At 43.4% G+C, this 20,834-nt stretch overlaps 1 protein-coding gene across 1 annotated transcript in view; it reads left to right on the forward strand.

The window, feature by feature from the left end:
* Positions 1–20,834, forward strand: part of BTAF1 (B-TFIID TATA-box binding protein associated factor 1) — a 620,170-nt gene that overhangs the window by 349,032 nt on the left and 250,304 nt on the right. The window contains 3 exon segments of the mRNA XM_030204965.1: positions 160–296; positions 698–872; positions 19,554–19,757. Of these exon segments, the coding sequence (XP_030060825.1) occupies positions 160–296; positions 698–872; positions 19,554–19,757 (516 nt within the window).

A 20,834-nucleotide genomic window follows, 5' to 3' on the forward strand; every position in this document is an offset into this window, starting at 1 on the left:
TGAAGGTATGTGGTGGGTAAGAAGTCATGTCCTAAGGAAAACCACTAGTCCATTAGCAAGTGGTAGACATTACCTTTTACTGTGGCGTTAGCCAAGGAATATTTGTTGTTGTTATACTCCTTTTTGCTTACATTTTGCTATTGTATCTTCTTGGAAAAGACAGGTGGCAAGTTGCGGCAAGGTCAAAGTCAAACGAAAGAAGCAGTGCAAGAATATATTGCTGGTACAGACAGCATTACAGAAGACCCTGCTACCAGGGATTATGTTGTCATACGAGCGCGTGTGATGGCAGCAAGGTCCGTTTACCAGTGTATTCCTAAACATTAAATATATTTCTTTCTTTTGTGCATGGTAGCTTTCTTCTGTTTCTTTGGGCTTTGAACTTACAACTGGCTGTTATTGGGCTAACTACCAAAGTGTTTTTCACTCTCCCCACCTCCCTGATTGTGAACACGCTCTATAGTATTTCTACTCGGGCCTAAAAATAGAACTCAGGCTTTCAGCACAATAGTATAAATGTATCAGTTCCACTGGACTGGCTTTTCATATTAGATTTCTAATTAAAGTGCTTTGTGAGTCCTTAAAAGATCTGTTTTGCATGCTTCTATTTGATTTTAATTTACTAATATGGTTTATTGACTGTTTTATTGACCAGAATTTTGAGGGTGGTTTTTTTTTTGTGTGTGTGTGTGTGTAGGTTGCTAGGATCACTATGCTGCTGTATCTGTGACCCAACTGTGAATAGCACTACCCAAGAAATAAAACCAGCTGATTCACTAGCCCAACTCTTGCTTTTCCATCTGAATTCCAAATCTGCTTTGCAGCGGATTAGTGTTACATTGGTAATTTGTGAATGGGCTGCATTGCAGAAGGTAAGAATTTAAGCTGTTTTAACATTCAGATATTTGTGTAGTCAAACCATAAATTGTGGTTTGGCATTTGCATAGTTGGATGTATAGGATTGGGTGAACATGGGTAGCTGTGTATATATCTGCTCAAGAGCCCTGGCTTGTAGAGCGAATGAAGTAGGTGTGACAAGTGAGGATTATTGGTCTGACAGGTGCAGGGAGCTCTGCCTGCTTGTATTTTAATTCTCATAAGCAAATGCCAAGATGCTGATTTGTCTTTTTATCTACTACTAGATGAAAGAACTATCTTGTTAATTTAAAGAAAATGAAAAATAGCAATATCAAAAAGGTTCCAGATAAAATTACATTTTATATTTCTTAGTTCTGTGTTCTTCACCTTTGGCACTAGTGGTAAATCAGAGCATGTTAACTAATCTATTTGAATGAACATATGAATGTTAATTTGCTGCACTGACTGCATTTAGTAAGTCATATTTTGTCTGTATTGTTCATCATACACGGTATTTGTGTAGTCATGGAAACAAGTACAATTGAAGAATATAGTGCCTTTTAATTTTCATCCAATCTAGTTATAGGGTCTGCTGAAGACTTCCTCCTTTTGGTATGCACCAGGCTGTATGTGCAGATCATGTCACCATGTTTGACCCCCCATCAGATCTTTTATAGGTTGTGGTGGTTCAACACACTGGGGATCATTTTCTTAGGTGTAACATAGCAACATAATAAAGACCTGCATGGTGCGTCCAGTCTTCCCAACAAAGTGGCCAGAGTTGAATCTAGCACTATGCATAGGTACCACTTCATTATAATTAAACACTGGTATACTTAGCATATAGAAAGATTTATTATGAAATTTAACTGAGAAATATCTCGAAAAATTGTTGTTCATGAGAGATTAAAAGCTGCAGAATCTTTTCTAGTTACAATCTTGGAGCTATTTTGAAGAGAAAGTCACTAAATTCAAACAGTAGATTCAGTATCACAGTGATGGAATAAAGCTTGTATTACAAAAAAACAGAGAATTTTTGTGTGAGAGGATCAATCAGCTTTAGTGAGTCAGTCATTAAAGGTGCTAGAGATGACTGTTAAGGAAACAGTTAAAGATCTTGAGCAGGACTCGAAAGAACAATTAATGTAGCTGCTGGAATATTGTAAAGGTTGATTCCCAAGGGAATTGTTCCTAAAGAATATCCAAAACAGTACCACTGTTGAAGGAATACTCACCGGTAGTGCTTTCAGTACAATAATAGATTTTGACTTGTGATAAATGTGCTAAGCTTCTCTAACAAACATTAGCATATAAAATGCAATCTTCTCTGTCATGGTTATTCAGTCTGCTTTGAGTTATAGGAGGGAGATGACATCCTTTTGTTGAGCTACATAAGCAAAAAATTAAATGTACAGTTATGTCCAGCAAGAATTCAGACTTGATATCACAAAGGTGCATAAAACTTTGGCAGTGCTGCAAAACAGCCGACTAAAACCATGAGCCTGACCGCGAGCGCTGATGCAGCTGTCACTGCTTTCAAAAAGTAATAATCTCATAGAAATAAAGCAGTACTGTCTGGACAAACTGTTTTAAAAGGTCCAGGACAGTGTTGCTTTATTTTAGTCAGCCGAATTTCCACTGGTCCTATGACATTCTCTCACAGAAACAGTTCATGTAGAGGAACTCATTCATTCTTCTCTCTCTACTTCACCTTCTAGCTGATCTCAGGATCCTCCAGGGTATGTAAACTTTCCCCAGAGACCACAGTGTTATTACTGGAAGCTTATTCCTATTACTTCTGCCTCATCTCATGCAAAACAGTTTTCACATTCACAACCACAGGAGGAGCAACCTCAGTACTTCTACACAAAATTTATCCAGAAAATTGCAAAATACCTCTCCCTGAGTATCTCACAACTTTTAGAAAGCGAGAAAGATTTCAAATCCATTTTCCAGTTATGTTCAGCATGTAAGGAGACAATAGCCCTACCCATCATGAGCTTCAGTCAAATATTTGGAAGACCCCTTCTTCCACAGCACCAGCATCAAGACATCTAGAAATCCAATAAAGTTTTGCCAGCGCCAGGATATGATCAAAATCAACTTCTCCATCAAACTGTGGTGTCAGGCAGCTTTAAAAAAGAATAAAATTACTAAATCCCAAATTTATGATTCACTTGCAAGGGACAAATAAGTGTTTAGAACATACAGGAAAGTAAGTTTATCGAAGTTCTACGCTTACACCCAAAATTGTAGCTGACCAGCTAAAGATGCCTCACTACTAACGTTTAAACTTCAACAAATTCAGCTCCTGATCAAATCGCCTCTAATCTTTTGAATCTCCAAGATGCCACATACCATCTCATTCATTCTACATATGATGCCAACAGTACTACTTCTAGAGTAGTAGCAGCAGCTTTCCTCATTTGCCACACAGTCTGGTTAAATGCTTCAGGTTTTAAAGAAGACCTTCATGACAGACTAACAAATGCACCTTTCACAAGAGAAGGTTCTCTGTGGTGAAAAAGTTCAGGACGCTATCTTTCAAGTGAAGGACCACTGTGAGTGCCAGCTCTGGAAGCGCTGCCCAATCTAAAAAGAAGCAACAATACCCATATAAAAGACCCTATAGAGAAGGGCGACAATGATAAAGGCGATGGGATGATTTCCCTATGAGGAAAGGCTAGATCGGCTAGGGCTCTTCAGGTTGGAGAAAAGATGTCTGAGGGGAGATATGTTAGAGGTCTATAAAATAATGAGTGGAGTGGAAAGGGTAGACGTGAAGCATCTGTTTACTCTTTCCAAAAATACTAGGACTAGGGGGCATGCAATGAAGCTACAAAGTAGTAAATTTTAAAAAGAATTGGAGAAAATGTTTATTCACTCAACGTGTAATTAAACTCTGGAATTTGTTGCCAGAGAATGTGTTAAAGATGGTTAGCTTATTGGGGTTTAAAAAAAAGGTTTGGACAGCTTCCTAAAGGGAAAGTCCATAGACCATTATTGAAATGGACTTGGGGGAAAATCCACTGCTTATTTCTGGGATACAAAAACACACGCAAAGAATGGCATTACTCCACCACTATGTTTTGAATAATACACAACAACCTGCTGATGGAGCAAAAAATTCTCAATAAATTATTTGATAAGAGGACGTCTCATAAAGTCACACAGGCACTGTATTTCACATTTGTAATAAGCCTCTGATTTTGTGACAATTTTATAATCATTGACTGCCCCCAATCTCCAATAGTACACAAAGCTTTGCTAAACACACATGTCCTTTAGTGTATAAAAAATCTTAAATGTCTTTGTGCAGCATTTTTTTCTATTTTACTCTGTGTACTAAATATACAGTTCACCACTGCAATCTCCCTGCAGCGATATTACTTTGAGCTTTATCAAGTGCAGAAAACTATAACTTATCTTCGCACTGCTGGAAGCCACAATCTTATCTGGTCATACTGTGGCCTTGGACACTCTGCTCTTCATCGATATCTCTTGTCTGCATGTAATTTAATCCACGTATACAAGGGATTGAATTGAATGTAGACAGTCTCCCAATCTTGTAATTTTTCACAATCCTCTTGTGATTTAACGACTTTGAATAACTTTGTGTCAGCAAATTTAATTACCTCACTAGTTTCTCCCATCTCTAGACCATTTATAAATATGTTAAAAAGCAACAGTCCCAGCACGGACCCTTGGGGAACCCCACTATCTACCGTTCTCCATTGAAAATACTGACCATTTAACCCTACTCTGTTTTCTATCTTTTAACCAGTTTTTAATCCACAATGGAACACTACCTCCTATCCCATGACTCTCCAGTTTCCTCTGGAGTTTTTCATGAGGTAATTTGTCAAACGCCTTTTGAAAATCTAAGTACACAATATCGGCCGGCTCACCTTTATCGACATGTTTGCTCACCCCTTCAAAGAAATGTAATAGATTGATGAGACAGAATTTCCCTTCACTAAATCCATGTTGGCTTTGTCTCATTAATCCATGCTTTTGAATATTCTCTGTAATTTTGTTCTTTATAAGTCTCTACCATTTTGCTTGGCACCGATTTCAGACTCACAGGTCTATAATTTCCCAGATCACCTCTGGAACCTTTTTTAAAAATCGGCATTATATTGGCCACCCTCCAATCTTCCAGTACCATGCTTGATTTTAATGATAAATTATGTATTACTAACAGTAGTTCTGCAAGTTCATTTTTCAGTTCTATCAGTACTCTGGGATGAGTACCATCCATTCCAGACAATTTGCTACTCTTTAATTTATCAAATTCCGCCATTACATCTTCCAGGTTTATAGAGATTTTATTGTTTCTTTGGCTCGTCAGCTTTGAATATCTTTTCTGGCACTGGTATCTCTTCCAAATCTTCCTCGGTGAAGACCAAAGCAAAGAATTCATTTATTCTCTGTGCTTTGGCTTTGTCTTCCCTGAGTGCCCCTTTTACCCCTTGGTCATCTAGTGGTCCAACCGTTTCTTTTGCCCCACACCCCTATTCTGTAACCTGTGTGCCTAACTTGCATGCAGACCCAAAGTAGGTATGGGCAGGTCAGGGGCTTTCACAGAAACAGAAAAAGATAAATTATTTTTGAGCCATAGATTCTGCATCAATGGATTGCACACCTCTGTGTTCCAGCTTGAGCTTGGCATGAGGCATGGCTTTCCATTGTTCTCCCTTCTTTTTTGCGTTGGTTATGGAGCCTCTGGCCCAGTCTGTTTGCAATAATCCAAACATTTAGGGTATTATGATTGGAGGAAGGGATTATAAAATTGGTCTCTACAGATATCTTACTTTACCCCTTCAGACCACTAACTTTTCCTCACATGGTCTAGACCTTGAATGACTATGCTTCTGTACCAGGTTTTGAAATTAATATGAATAAGACCAAAGCCCTAAATCTTACCCTTGAAGGAGACTTGCCACAATACAAATTAATATTTTGCCTAAGATACTCTTTATATTTCAGATTTTAAATCTTTCCCAGATAAAGGTATGGGCAGTCTTGTTACACAATAAATTTACCTTTATTTGTTGTGGTACAAGTCCCAGGATTCCTAGAAAGGTGTTATATTTAAACAAGGAAGGTGGGATGCAAGTTTCAGATTTGGTGGTGTTATCAAGTGGTACAGTTGGGAGGTGCAATAGATTGGGCCACTGCAGCTCATGAGAAGATATGGATAGCCATAGTTTTTAGTGGGTTCTAACCCCCTAGTGGACCTACTGTAGCTTCCTTGGTTGGGAGGGGGGTGTGCAAATAATAGTTTTCTAGTTGTTCCCTCTTAGTGGATTATACTTTGACTCAGGACCAGGCCCTATTGGTAACATCACTCCCCTGACTTAAGTATATAGGAATGTCTTGTTTTCAATAAGACGTTTGGTCCCCAATGTTTAAGCAAAGGCAAGCATAAGCATAGGACCAGTTTCACAGGGCAGCCAGGGCAACACTAAGAACCAGGAATTCTGAGAGGGAATGGTGCTCAACTGTACTGCATGGTTCGGGACAGGGATAAACCTGCACATGCCCACCTATTCAACCCTTTTCCCCACAGCAGATTAAGTCTCCAACACAGCTCCCTTCTTCCCCTCTCCTGGGACCGCTATTGGGAGCCAGTGTTCCCTTGGTAACCAGGCTTCCTGGGCGAATGGAAAGAGGAGACCCGCAGTCCAGCCTCCAACACTCATCACTTCCCTTCTGTGGCTAAAGAGGGGGGAACCACCCATCTATTTATTCTAATTGCACTACCTTTCTTATCCCTGTTAATATATCTCAACTGTACTTGCCCCTTTGACTACATAGTAAGATGTTTCATTGTATTGTACAAGCAGCATTAGCATCTATTTGAATGTTCTAATGCCTATTAGGTCTTTCATAGTATCGTATTTGTTATTGAATGGTTTTCCATTTTGTCTACTATGCTATCATTTGTATTTACTCCTGGGAGAATTCTGTGCAAACATTTTACATTTTTTTATTTGTAGATTTTTTTGCATAGAATTCCTCTAGCAAAACTGCCTGACTCTTCCAAGCTCCAGGTCTGACACTACCCAAGCTGACTACCAGCTATGACTTGATTTTCAACTTCCCCTCTCTCCTCTCCCCCAGCAGTCTTACTCTTCTTAGCTTGGACTTCTCGCTAAGCTTCTCCCTCTACCCCTCTCCCCCCCCCCCCCCCCCCAGTGTGCACATATCCCATAACTCTCAGTCCCTTCCCCAAAATGATACCCATCACACTCTGTTCCCCTAGCATACACACATCCTCCAGGTATACCATCATAGCTGTCAGTCTTCCCACCCCTCCTCCTAGGCACATAACCCCACCACAGTTTTCTCAACCTCCCCAATACTCTCAGCATCATAGTTCTCTAAACCCCATCCTTACTGTGTACACACACACTTCCTAAAAATACAAGCATATTTGGAAGGCTGTTCAATTAAGAAGTCTGATTCCTAGAGAAGATACCCTTGGGCCCCAGGACTATTGTTTCATCTGCATATTTGTGGTCTGCCCTCCTGTCAGAGGATCTTGGTACACTTAAATGATGCTAAACTTAATTTGTCATCCTTTTAGAAGATAGCTGGTCCACTTCCTGTGACAAGCTGGCTAATTTGCATGTGGAAAATACACAAAATGGAAGAATTAAGGACCAAGCATAATAAAGCTGATAAGTTTGAGATGGTATGAGATCCCTTCATTTGCCTATAACAGCTGTGAGAGACATAGCTGTTATGGTAAAGTTTCATATAATGATTATAGATATTCTTCTAATTTCTTTTTATTACAGTGTTAATTGTTGTTTCCATATCATCAAGCTGATCAATCCATAGACTGGTGGGTTGTGTCCATCTACCAGCAGGTGGAGATAGAGAGCAAACTTTTGCCTCCCTATATGTGGTCATGTGCTGCCGGAAACTCCTCAGTATGTTCTCTATCTCAGCAGGTGGTGGTCACACACAGCAACAGCTCTGGCTAGGCCTCCAAGCCTAATCCTTAGGTTTTGTTGAGGCCTGGGGTTGAGGGCTCTTTTGAGCAAGTGCAAACCTGGTGGTGCCAGGTCCCTCCTTTTCTCCCCCCTCCCGCTGGCTCCGTAAAAAAAAAAAAAAAAAAGAAAAATTTTAAACGTCCTTAAAGGCGTTTATTTCGACGTTTATTTAAACGTTCATTGCAGCTACTCACTGGGACACCAGTTCGTTACAGCTCGGAGCGGCAAGCAGGTAATTTTACCTTTTTATAGCGGGCAGGGGGTTCCCCGATTCTTCTCCTCGTGGCATATGGCGTCGGAGGGCGAGGGCGCAAAGGGTCGCTCCCCGGATCGCTGGAGCGCTTCTAAAGGGGATGCGGGGGTTTTACAGCCTGATTCGCCCTTGATGGGTGACAGCTTAGTGACCGATGAATGTCCCGGTCCTTCCTCCGGCGTGGCGGTTTTTCCCGCCATAAACGCCCATCCCCCGCTCCTCGCCTCCGCCATCTTGGCCGGCCACGCGGCTCGGACGGCTTCTTCGTGGGCCGCCCTTGAGGTTGGAGACATTAATGCCATGAACGCCCTTAATTTGGGCGACGGCACAAAAGCGGCTAAAGTTAAGCGCCGTTTTTTCCCGCGCGGCTCCTTTGCGGAGTGTCACGCCGGACGCCATTTTGGATGCGCAGCATGTCTCTCCCCCGCTCGTGTGAGCGCCGGTTGAGGGTGCGTCTAGGGCTGTTGCCCAGGCTGCGGAAGTGCACAGTCTGGGGGGTTTCTCCCCCGAGTTTGTTTTGCTGCTGCATCAGGCTTTCCTCATGCAAAACGCTGCCCCTGCTCCCTCGTCTGGTAAAGAGGTTGAGGTTCCCAGAGGTAACGCCCTCGGGTTGATTCCCAGGCCTTGGAGGACTTTGTCTCCTCCGATGTAGATGAGGGCAGCGTGTCTGAGGTCTCCCAACGGTCCTTGCGGATTCCTTGGAGGAGATAGATCCCCGCTCGGATGGAGCGGATGACCCCTCTGCAGCGCGGCTTTTTAGCCCAGAGGATTTGCCCAACCTGTTGTTACAGGCCATGGACACTTTGAAGATTTCCTCTCCGGAGGACGTCTCTCCCTCAGCCCCTGTTGGCTCTGCCATTATGCTGGGGACGAAGCGCCCGCCTAGAACCTTCCACGTGCATGATGCCATGCACACCTTAATTTCGGCTCAATGGGATGTCCCGGAAGCGAGCCTTAAAGTGGCTAGGGCTATGTCCCGCCTCTATCCTTTGGCTGTGAGTGAACGTGAGGCCTATCTGTGGCCTACCGTGGATTCTTTAATCACTGCGGTGACTAAGAAAAAGGCTTTGCCGGTGGAAGGTGGCACGGCCCTAAAGGACGCCCAAGACAGAAGATTGGAGGCGGCCTTAAGGTCGTCCTTTGAGGCAGCTGCTTTAAGTTTGCAGGCCTCTGTTTGCAGCTCCTATGTGGCCAGGGCGTGCCTGACTATGGTGCAGCGGGCTTCCCCCTCGGATCATTCCTTGAGGGCTGATTGGCCGGCCCTGGAATCGGGCTTAGCCTATTTGGCAGACTTGCTGTATGATGTCTTGAGAGCCTCAGCTAAAGGCATGGCTCAGACAGTCTCTGCGTGGCGGTGGCTTTGGCTGAAACATTGGTCTGCTGACCACGCCTCTAAATCCCGCCTGGCTAGATTGCCTTTTAAAGGCAAGCGGCTCTTTGGGGTCGAGCTGGACAAAATCGTGACCGATCTCGGCACGTCCAAGGGCAAGAAATTACCAGAGGTCAGGGCTCGGGCTAGTACTCGTCCCGGTACCTCCAGAGGACGGTTGCAGGAAGCCCGTCGGTACCGCCCGGGCAAGTCGGGTTCCTCTGCCCCCTCTTCCTTCAAGAGGAATTTCTCCCCCAAGCAGCATTCCTTTCGCAGAGACCGCCGTCCCGGAGGGGCTCCCTCCGGTCCTCCCCCAGGGTCTCGTACCCAATGACGGGGCCTTGGTCCACGCCCCAGTGCAGATTGGAGGACGGCTGTCCTCGTTTCGGGGCGAGTGGACCACAATAACTTCAGACGCGTGGGTGCTGGAAGTCATCAGAGACGGCTACAAGCTAGAGTTCTGCCGACCCTTAAGAGACGGGTTCGTACTCTCTCCCTGCAAGTCTCCGGTCAAGCTGTGGCAGTGCAGCAGACCTTGGACAATCTGATCCGCCTGGACGCGGTCGTTCCGGTGCCAGAAAGTCAGCTTGGCAAGGGACGTTACTCCATTTACTTTGTGGTACCAAAGAAAGGAGGTTCTGTCCGGCCTATCCTCGACCTCAAAGGGGTCAATCGGGCCTTGAAAGTGCGGCACTTTCGCATGGAGACTCTCCGCTCTGTTATAGCGGCAGTGAAGGCAGGAGAGTTCTTGGCCTCCTTGGACATCAAGGAAGCGTATCTGCATATTCCCATCTGGCCTCCTCATCAACGCTTTCTGCGTTTTGCAGTCCTGGGACGACACTTCCAGTTCAGAGCCCTCCCATTCGGGTTGGCTACTGCTCCGCGGACCTTTTCCAAAGTAATGGTGGTCATTGCGGCCTTCCTACGAAAGGAAGGGGTACAAGTCCATCCTTATCTGGACGACTGGTTGATCCGAGCCCCCTCTTATGCAGAGTGCGGCAAAGCTGTGGACCGGGTAGTTGCTCTTTTGAGCTCCCTGGGATGGATCATCAACTGGGAGAAGAGTCAGCTGCGCCCGACTCAGTCCCTGGAGTACCTGGGAGTTCGATTCGACACCCAAGTGGGCAGAGTGTTCCTGCCAGACAATCGGATTGTCAAACTTCAGGCTCAAGTGGACCAGTTCCTAGTAGCCTCTCCTCCTCGGGCTTGGGACTATGTGCAGCTGTTGGGCTCTATGACGGCCATGATGGAAGTAGTGCCCTGGGCCAGGGCTCATATGAGACCACTTCAGCTATCTTTGCTGCGGCGCTGGACTCCGATGTCGGAGGATTATGCCGTGCGCCTTCCCTTGGACCCAGCAGTGCGCAAGGCGCTGAGCTGGTGGATGCAGACAGACAAGTTGTCTGCGGGAATGCCTCTGGTGACCCCAGAGTGGATTGTCGTCACGACGGACGCCTCTTTGTCGGGCTGAGGAGCCCACTGCTTGGGAAGGACAGCGCAGGGGCTCTGGTCTCCTGCAGAGGCAAAGTGGTCTATCAACCTCCTGGAACTCAGAGCCATTCGGTTGGCGCTTTTGGAGTTCATCCCGGTACTGGTGTTGAAGCCTGTACGGGTCCTGTCAGACAATGCCACGGCTGTGGCCTATGTCAACCGCCAGGGAGGTACCAAGAGCGCCCCTCTAGCCAAGGAGGCTATGAATCTTTGACAGTGGGCGGAAGCGAACCTGGAGCAGCTTTCAGCGGCCCACATTGCCGGAGCCATGAATGTCAAGGCGGTCTTTCTCAGTCGCCATACCTTGGAGCCCGGAGAGTGGCAACTATCTGCTCAGGCGTTCTTGGACATCACGAAGCGCTGGGGCCAGCCGAGCCTAGATCTGATGGCGTCATCGGCCAATTGCCAAGTGCCGCGCTTTTTCAGCAGAGGACGGGACCCTCGATCCCTGGGAGTAGATGCTCTTCTCCAGCAGTGGCCGACACAAGAGCTCCTCTATGTGTTCCCGCCCTGGCCCAGGTTGGGCAGGGTGCTAGACCGGGTGGCAAAGCCCCGGCAGGGTAATCCTGGTGGGTCCGGATTGGCCCAGACGTCCCTGGTATGCGGACTTGATCAGGCTCTCAGTCGACGATCCTCTGCGGCTGTTAGTGGAGCAGGGCCTGTTACATCAGGGTCCCGTGGTGATGGAGGATCCCTCCCCCTTTGGGCTTAAGGCCTGGCTATTGAGCGGCAGCGTCTGAGGAAGAAGGGCTTCTCAGACAAGGTCATCGCCACTATGCTAAGAGCGAGGAAGCGCTCTACTTCTACTGCTTACGCCAGGGTTTGGCGTATCTTTGCAGCGTGGTGTGAAGCAGGCTCACTTTCTCCCTTCACTGCTCCAATTTCCTCAGTGTTGGCGTTCCTGCAAGAAGGTCTGGAGAAAGGCCTGTCGCTCAGTTCCCTTAAAGTCCAGGTTGCGGCTCTGGCTTGCTTCAGGGGCCGCCTGAAGGGTGCTTCCCTGGCTTCGCAGCCAGATGTGGTGCGCTTTCTCAAGGGAGTTAATCACCTGCGCCCTCCTCTGCACTCAGTGGTGCCTGCGTGGAATCTCTACCTGGTGCTAAGAGCATTGCAGAAGCCGCCTTTTGAACCCTTGTCAAGGGCATCTCTGAAAGACCTGACGTGGAAAGCAGTCTTTTTGGTGGCTATCACTTCAGCCAGAAGAGTTTCCGAGCTCCAGGCGCTCTCATGTCGAGAGCCTTTTTCTGCAGTTCACTGAGGCAGGAGTGACTATTCGCACAGTGCCTTCCTTTCTGCCCAAGATTGTTTCTCGCTTCCATGTGATTCAGCAGCTCTGTCTCCCTTCCTTTCGTAGGGAGGACTACCCAGAGGAGTACTCTGCTCTTAAATATCTGGATGTGAGGCGAGTCATCATCAGATACTTGGAAGTGACCAATGATTTCCGGAAATCGGATCATCTGTTTGTCCTGTTTGCAGGTCCTTGTAAGGGTCTGCAGGCTGCTAAGCCTACAGTGGCAAGATGGGTCAAGGAAGCCATTGCAGCGGCTTATGTGGCCGCAAGGAAGGTGCCGCCTATCCAGCTGAAGGCTCACTCCACGAGAGCTCAGGCGGCCTCGATGGCAGAGGCCGGATCCGTCTCCTTGGAAGAGATATGCAAGGCGGCAACTTGGGCTTCGGCTCATACATTCTCCAAGCTTTCCGTTTGGCGGTGGCTGCACGGGCGGAGGCCCGGTTTGGAGCTTCAGTGTTGAGGTCAGGGATTTCAATGTCCCGCCCTGGGTGAGTACTGCTTCGGTACATCCCACCAGTCTATGGATTGATCAGCTTGATGATATGGAAGGTAAAATTATGTATAATCATACCTGATAATTTTCTTTCCATTAATCATAGCTGATCAATCCATAGCCCCTCCCAGATATCTGTACTGTTTTTATTCTGGTTGCATTTCAGGTTCAAGTTTGGTCTTCAGTTACTTCAGAAAGACTTCGTGTTCAAGTTTTTTCACTTGGATTCTTCAAGAGTTCAGACGAGTTTGTGTTACAGTGAGCTGCTGCATTCCTCTCCCCCCCGTTTTACGGGGCTGGATTGAGACATAAATTCTGCCGGCACTCCCTCCCGCTTCGTGCGGCTGTAGGGTAGCTTTGTACCCCTCCCGCTTCGGCGGTGTTAGGGTCAGTCAGCTCCTCCCGCGGTTGCGGTTGCAGGATAAGCCAGATCCCCACGCATCGGCGGGTGTGGTGTCCCTCCCCCGCTCCGCGGGGATGAGCTGGACGGATTCCCCTCCCCCACTTGTGTGGGGATGAGCTGGGTTAATTCCCCTCCCCCGTTTCGGCGGTGGTGAGCTGGGCAGAGTGTCCCTTCGTGGGTGTAATTCTCTAAGTGCTGAGTCCTGCGGATGGAGCTTTGATATCGACATACTGAGGAGTTTCCGGCAGCACATGACCACATATAGGGAGGCAAAAGTTTGCTCTCTATCTCCACCTGCTGGTAGATGGACACAACCCACCAGTCTATGGATTGATCAGCTATGATTAATGGAAAGAAAATTATCAGGTATGATTATACATAATTTTACCTTAGGCAGCAGGCTAAAGTGTTAAAAATGTGATTAACTCATGCTATAAATAATGCTGGCAAAGCCAGTTGTTGTACATGTAGAGCAACTTGTTCTATATTGCAGGCTGATTTGATTTAAATTCATTTTTATTTTTGATTTGCTAAAAAAAAATTATACCTGAAATAGTTTTATAGAAACAAGTCTGATTCTACTATGGAGCAAGATATCATTGATCCTTATTTAAAAAAAAAACTTTTATTGTGAAAATAGTCAAATACAACAGAGACTAATTCTATAACCTCATTTACAAATAACCAAAGCAATAGAGATTCCCTCCCCAAATGATATCATTAATCCTTAAATTTCTTGCCTCAAACCAAAAGATCTTCCTTTATTTAGTATTCCTGTATTTAGTAACCAAGACAAGAGAAGTAAGGAACCTGTCTAGCACTCTTCCACCTACAGTTTTATCAAGCCTAGAAAGTAATGCACTCAAGAAAGATGCAAAAGGTATTACCAAGATCATACATTTTAGATAATCCAGATGATAAAATGAGTTCACATGAGTTTTTAAAAGATAATTTAGGTTCTAAAGGATTTTGCACTTAACTCCAAAATAGGAATTATTTTAAGTTCATGCAAAAGCAGAAAAGTAAGTTAGAAGCTTCAGTACTAGGCTCTTCCTGAAAACGGTAATTCAGAAGGACTGTTTTATGAATTATAATTAGGGCTGTACCAAATATGCGTGTTCGATTCGATTCAGCCCCAAATATTTGCCTAAATATATTATAAATTTATTTTTATTTTATTTATATTTCTATCTATCTACTTACCATTTCTATAGCGCTACAAGGCATATGCAGCGCTGTACACCATACACAGAAGACAGTCCCTGCTCAAAGAGCTTACAATCTAGATAAGACAGGTAAACAGACAGAACAATTAAGGGTAAGCGAATAAAGAGGAGAGGACAAAGGACAGGGTAAGTGAGTTAGGAGTCAAAAGCAGTGGTAAAGAGGTGGGTTTTGAGTTTGGACTTGAAAACGGCTAAAGACGGGGCTAGACGTACAGGCTCGGGAAGTCCATTCCAGGCGTGAGGTGCAGCGAGATAAAAGGAACGGAGTCTTGAATTAGCAGTAGAGGAGAAAGGGACCGACAAGAAAGATTTATCAACAGAACGGAGCACTCGAGGGGGAACGTAGGGGGAGGCAAGAGTGGAGAGGTACTGGGGAGCGGCAGAGTGAATGCACTTATAGGTCAATAGGAGAAGTTTGAATAGAATATGGAAACAGATAGGGAGCCAGTGAAGTGACTTAAGGAGAGGGCTAATGTGGGCATAGCGACTTTGGCGGAAAATGAGTCATGCAGCAGAGTTTTGGATTGATTGAAGAGGAGAGAGATGGCTAAGAGGGGGAGGCCGGTGAGTAGTAGGTTACAATAATCAAGACGGGAGGTGATAAGAGTGTGGATAAGGGTTTTGGTAGAGTGCTCAGAGATGAAGGGACGAATAGTTATAGTTTATTAAATTTTATATACCGCCTTACATAGTAAGATATCAAAGCCGAATAGTTATAGTTTATTAAATTTTATATACCGCCTTACATAGTAAGATATCAAAGCGGTTTACAATAAAGTTATTATAATAAAAATTTTAAAGAAAGGAAATACAGTGGTACAGGAAAGGCCCCAACACTCAGAACAAGCATTCCAAAAACATCCTTTAAGACAAGAATCAAAAGGCCCTTAACTAATATTAGGAAAGCCAGTGAGAACAAATACGCTTTTTTTTAACATCCATTTAGTGATTTAAATTGAAATACAAATAATCCAGGGCCCTACTGTGCTTGAGACTCATGCAAACAACACAACCAAAAAAATGTTCTACTCCATGTGGAAACTGAAAAGAATAAAACCATTCTTTCCAAGATCTGTCTTCCGCAGCCTAGTGCAATCACTGGTACTCAGTCACCTGGATTATTGCAACTCACTATACGCGGGCTGCAAAGAACAAATACTGAAGAAACTTCAAACAGCCCAAAATACAGCAGCCAGACTCATCTTCGGAAAACCAAAATACGAAAGGGCAAGACCCTTACGGGAGAAACTACACTGGCTCCCACTCAAGGAACGTATCACTTTTAAAGTATGCACCTTAGTCCACAAAATCATTCACGGTGAAGCCCCTGCATACATGTCTGACTTAATAGACCTGCCACCCAGAAACGCTAAAAGATCATCCCAAACCTTCCTCAATCTCCATTTCCCTAAATGCAAAGGCATAAAATACAAAGTACTGCACGGATCAACCTTCGCTTATATGAGCACGCAACTCTGGAATACACTACCACGCAACCTGAAAACGATCTACGAACTAACTGACTTCCGCAAACGATTGAAGACTTATCTCTTCGAGAAAATCTACGGCAAGGATCAAAACACATGAAGTCCATACACACCAACAAATACGCACCAATACACTCTCGTCTGAATTCCCTTCCCCCGTATCTTCACCACTCTTAAAACTCTATCCACAGATAAAATTATTAGACCTTTATGTTCCCTTGATACTGTTTCATCGCCCTCTCACCTCCCCACTGTTATATTCCATTGTTCTATTCCCAAATGATATCCTGACTTTACTCTATCTTCCCACAACTCTTCACAATGTAACCCATAAGCGTATTGCAACAAATTGTATTTCCATCATTCACAATGTATTGTAAGCCACACTGAGCCCGCAAATAGGTGGGAAAATGTGGGATACAAATGCAAAAAAATAAATAAATCCTACTGAAATAAACACTTGATCTTTGATTTCACGTTGCTTCTTTTATTATTTATATTAAAGCTCAATGCCCAATATCATTCAGTACAGCTGTAATTATAATTTTTAAAAACTTGATATACCACTTCCTATACATGTTTATGTTAATATAACATATATCAAAATGGTTTACAATGAAGTTCTGACTACAAGCAGTGTCTGGGACTTAATATTGGTATTTGTTAGGAAATGGTCAGGCAAGTTAGACTGATTAAAATTGAGCTATCAAAAACATAAGAACATAATAAGTCAAGGTAGAAGATGTCTTGTCCATAATAAGCAACAAATTGCATACAGCATAAGCAACCATACCATACACATCCAATAAAATATAAACAGTAAAACCACTATAATCCCACAGGCCCAACCTATGCAGTAAAAATAACCTCACAACACTCTGAAACTTCCTGAAGGATGTGATGAAGGTATCTAGAATAGGGAGATTCATAAAAATTATCTTTATTGAATGAATAAACTCTCAAAAAGGGTTTTGCAACAAGTAAATAAAGTTAACATTGACCGAATTTGTATTAGATTAAGACAACATGTACAACAATAAACTCCCACGTAGATTTATTTATTATATATTTGTTTGTTACATTTGTATCCCACATTTTCCCACTTGTTTGTAGGCTCAGTGTGGCTTACATAGTACCGGAGAGGTGTTTTGCAGACTCCGATGTAAACAAATACAAAGTGATATTGTGGTAAGCTAAAGTTCGTGGCACAGCCACATTAGGGAATCGTACAACGGAAGAGTTGTGTTATGTTCATTACGTACTTTAGTTTTGTTGTGTTGCAGAGATCAGGCATTTATGTTGGATTGGTAAGGTATGCCTTTTTAAACAGGTTAGTTTTTAATTTTTTTCTGGAAGTTTAGGTGGTTGTACATAGTTTGCAGGGCTTTTGGTAATGCGTTCCACAGTTGTGTGCTTATGTAGGAGAAACTGGATGCGTAAGTTGATTTGTATTTTAGTCCTTTGTAGCTTGGGTAGTGCAGATTTAGGTACGTTCGTGTTGATTTGGATGTGTTTCTAGTTGGTAGGTCGATCAAGTCTGTCGTGTATCCCGGGGCTTCACCGTAGATAATTTTGTGAACCAGAGTGCAGATTTTGAAAGCAATGCATTCTTTGATTGGGAGCCAGTGTAGTTTTTCGCGGAAGGGCTTTACACTTTCAAATCACGTTTTTCCAAAGATAATTCTAGCTGTCCTGTTTTGAGTGGTCTGAAGTTTCTAATGTTTGTTCTTTGCATCCCGCATAAATTCCATTGCAGTAGTCTAAATGGCTTAGTACCATTGTGAGTTTTAAGAGGGGTTTGAGCTAACATCCTAAGGAAAAGTCAAGCAATCAGTAAGTAACCAAGTGGACTTGAGGAAGACATTGTTTACAATTAAATTTTGTTCAAGTGGTTTACAGTGAAAAGTGGAAAAAAAGAACGGCATTAGTATATGGGAATGCACACCCTAAGGAAAAGTCAAGCAATCAGTAAGTAACCAGGTAGACTTGGGGAAGACATTGTTTACAATTACAATTTGGGTCCCAAGTGGTTTACAATGAAAAATAAAATGGAAAAAGAGCGCCAGTAGTGTATGGGAAAGCTCACACACACTCAAGACTGCATCCACCCAAGAATCTCTGCAGGAAGCTAAAGGACATTCTAGAGCTCCGAGCTATAACCCAAAATCATGTTGAAAATATGTTTTTTAGTTTAATTTTAAATGACTTAAAAGATCTTTCAGGGGCACACCAAAAAAAGGCACTCCCCAGTGTAAAGACTAGGCAGAAACTGCAATCAAATGCACTTTAGAAGAACGCAAAGGCCTACTCAGACAATGCAGATTAATCATGGCTGCGAAGTAAGAGGGTACCCTCTCGTACAACGCCTTATGAGTCGGTGTTATCACCTTAAATTTTACCCTAAACTTCATGAGAAGTCAATTAAATTTGACTTCATCAGTCTGACCAATAATTTTATTCCAGTGTTTTGCAGGGTCTGTAAGTATTTCAACATATATTGACTAAGACCTGAATGCACCATATTCCCAAAGTCCAGCCTAGGAACAAACAGAGCATGTAACATGGTATGAAAAGCAGCATCTTCAAAATGTGACCTCTCAGGACAGAACAGACACAGATTATAAAAACCCACATGGACTACCTTCGCCACCTGGAGGTCAAACTGCAAATAAGAATCAAAAATGACCCCCAGGTACCTAAAAGACTCCACAGCCTCCACCTGTCTCCCCAGTAAGATAGGTTCCAACAGGGGGCGAGGGTGATGGTCAACTAACCAACACATGTTTTTTCCACATTCAAAATCAACCAATGTGGCAGCCAGGTGGACACTGCCAGAAGACAGTCCCATAGAGGAGAGAGGTTCAAATCATGCGGGGAACAGTAGCTCACCAGCAAAATGTCCACATAAACATATACTCCAACCTTATAATTCTGGATCAAAGTAACCAAAAAAATATTAAATAGTAACGGTGATAGCAGAGATCCTTAAGGAACTCCACAACCAATACTACATAGATTTGATCTAGCGGTCATGGTTTGCACAAAAAATGTTTGCTTTGTAAGAAAAGATTCAAACCACTTTAGCACCAGACCGGAAATACCAAACAAGAGCTACTGATCCAGCAGGCCAAACTCCACTGCCTAATCTAATGAGACTGCCAAGGCCACTTTGCTGGCATCCAATTCACCCTGAACATCATGAAGGATCTTGGTTACTAGTGTTTCTGTTACAAGATCTGTCTGAAGTCTAGACTGATGTGGTCAGCTAAATACTTAAACACAACCCTCTCTGTCAACTTCACCATCAAGCAAAGATTCAATAAACCTTTGAGGAAGCATCAAGATATTGGATCCTAATGTTTGGGATTTTTCTGGTGGCCCTTTCCTTTCAGTTTTCTATTGCGTTTTATCCAAAGAAAATGACAAAAACCATAAGCAGGCATACTGAAAGACCAGACAGACACATGCGAGAATAATTTTTTTTTCCATTGATGCCTGATTGGCCTCTGTCAGTTAGGATGCTTGGCTTGATGATCCTTTTCTTCTGATTCAGCATGGCACATTTTATGTTAAATCTGTTGTAGATTTACTTGTATGTTTGATTAATTCATATTAGCATTTACTGTACCCTTGATTTGTTTTAATGCTATTAATTTGAATTGTGTTCTCTGCTTTTTCCAGGAACATAAATCTGTGGCTCTTGCTGTGCAGCCACACCTACTTGCTGTCCTTTCTGAGTATCTCTATTATGATGAAATAGCAATTCCTTTCACACGTATGCAGAATGAATGCAAGCAGCTAATTTCAGCATTAACTGATGCACACATTGACATTACAAGCAGAGTTAGCTGCAGTGTATTTACCATAGATCAAGCTAATGAACTGGTGAGTAAACTGAGTAGGCACTTTAATCAGTGTACTTGGGAATAACCAGTTTTTTTTTTTGAGGGGGTACTTGGGGGTACTGAGTACTGGCACCTTTTCCATTGTCTGCTAAAAATGACCCATGATCCCCAAGTTTTAATGAAAGATCTCAGGCTCTACACACCAATTCTGCCTTGTCATAGATTCTGTGACTGGTTGCAGGGGGCCTGGCTATTGTGGGGTCGGTCTCTCACTGATCACTCCACCCCTGAAGGGTGGCCTGGCATTTGAGTACCGGCACCTTTTTTGCTAGAAAAAACACCCTGGGAATAACACTAATTATTTCAGTTTTGTCTCTTGTTTCATAACGAAGCAGCTTTCTATGGTGTTTTAGCCAAAGAAAATGGCAAATTGCAGGCAGGCATACTGAAAGACCAGACAAATTCTAGAATGTTTTTTCTATTGATTCACTGAAATATTAAGCAGTGGTGCCAATCTTAAAAAATTAAGGGTAAATATAAAACATTTGAAGATTGAACTTTTGAAAAAATAATTTTTATTTGTATTTTCTTTCACATTTACAAACTATAAGTGGATTGCAAACATCATAAAAACAGGAATCAAAAGTACAACACTCAGTATTAATTCTGGAACCACTTAATTAAAACCACCTTCAGTATTTCTTATCTTAAATCTATGTCCCCCCCCCCCCCCCCCCCCCCCAAGGTCCAGAAGCTGTAGCTTATACTGGGTTCCCCAAACACCATGCATCATATTCATATGATCCTCCTTTGCAAGTTCTGGCATTTCATAAAGGGGTCCCAGATCTTCTGAACACAAATTTTAGAACTGCAAAAGATGACAGATTTGTAACAAAGACCAGATATGTACATCTTAAAGATAACCCTTTACCCTTTATGATGAGCTAATGAATACTGCCTGGTACGCCATGCTTAATACCAATACCTAGTAAAGATTATAATTAATAAACATAAACATGTTAGCAACCTCATAAAATATATTGGTTCCATTCTCATGCTTTCTCTGTGAGTTTTCAAACTGGAGCAGGTATATTCATTGTTAAAAGTTGAAACATTA

The sequence above is a fragment of the Microcaecilia unicolor genome, chromosome 5 (assembly GCF_901765095.1).
Source record: "Microcaecilia unicolor chromosome 5, aMicUni1.1, whole genome shotgun sequence".
NCBI classification, from domain to species: domain Eukaryota; kingdom Metazoa; phylum Chordata; class Amphibia; order Gymnophiona; family Siphonopidae; genus Microcaecilia; species Microcaecilia unicolor.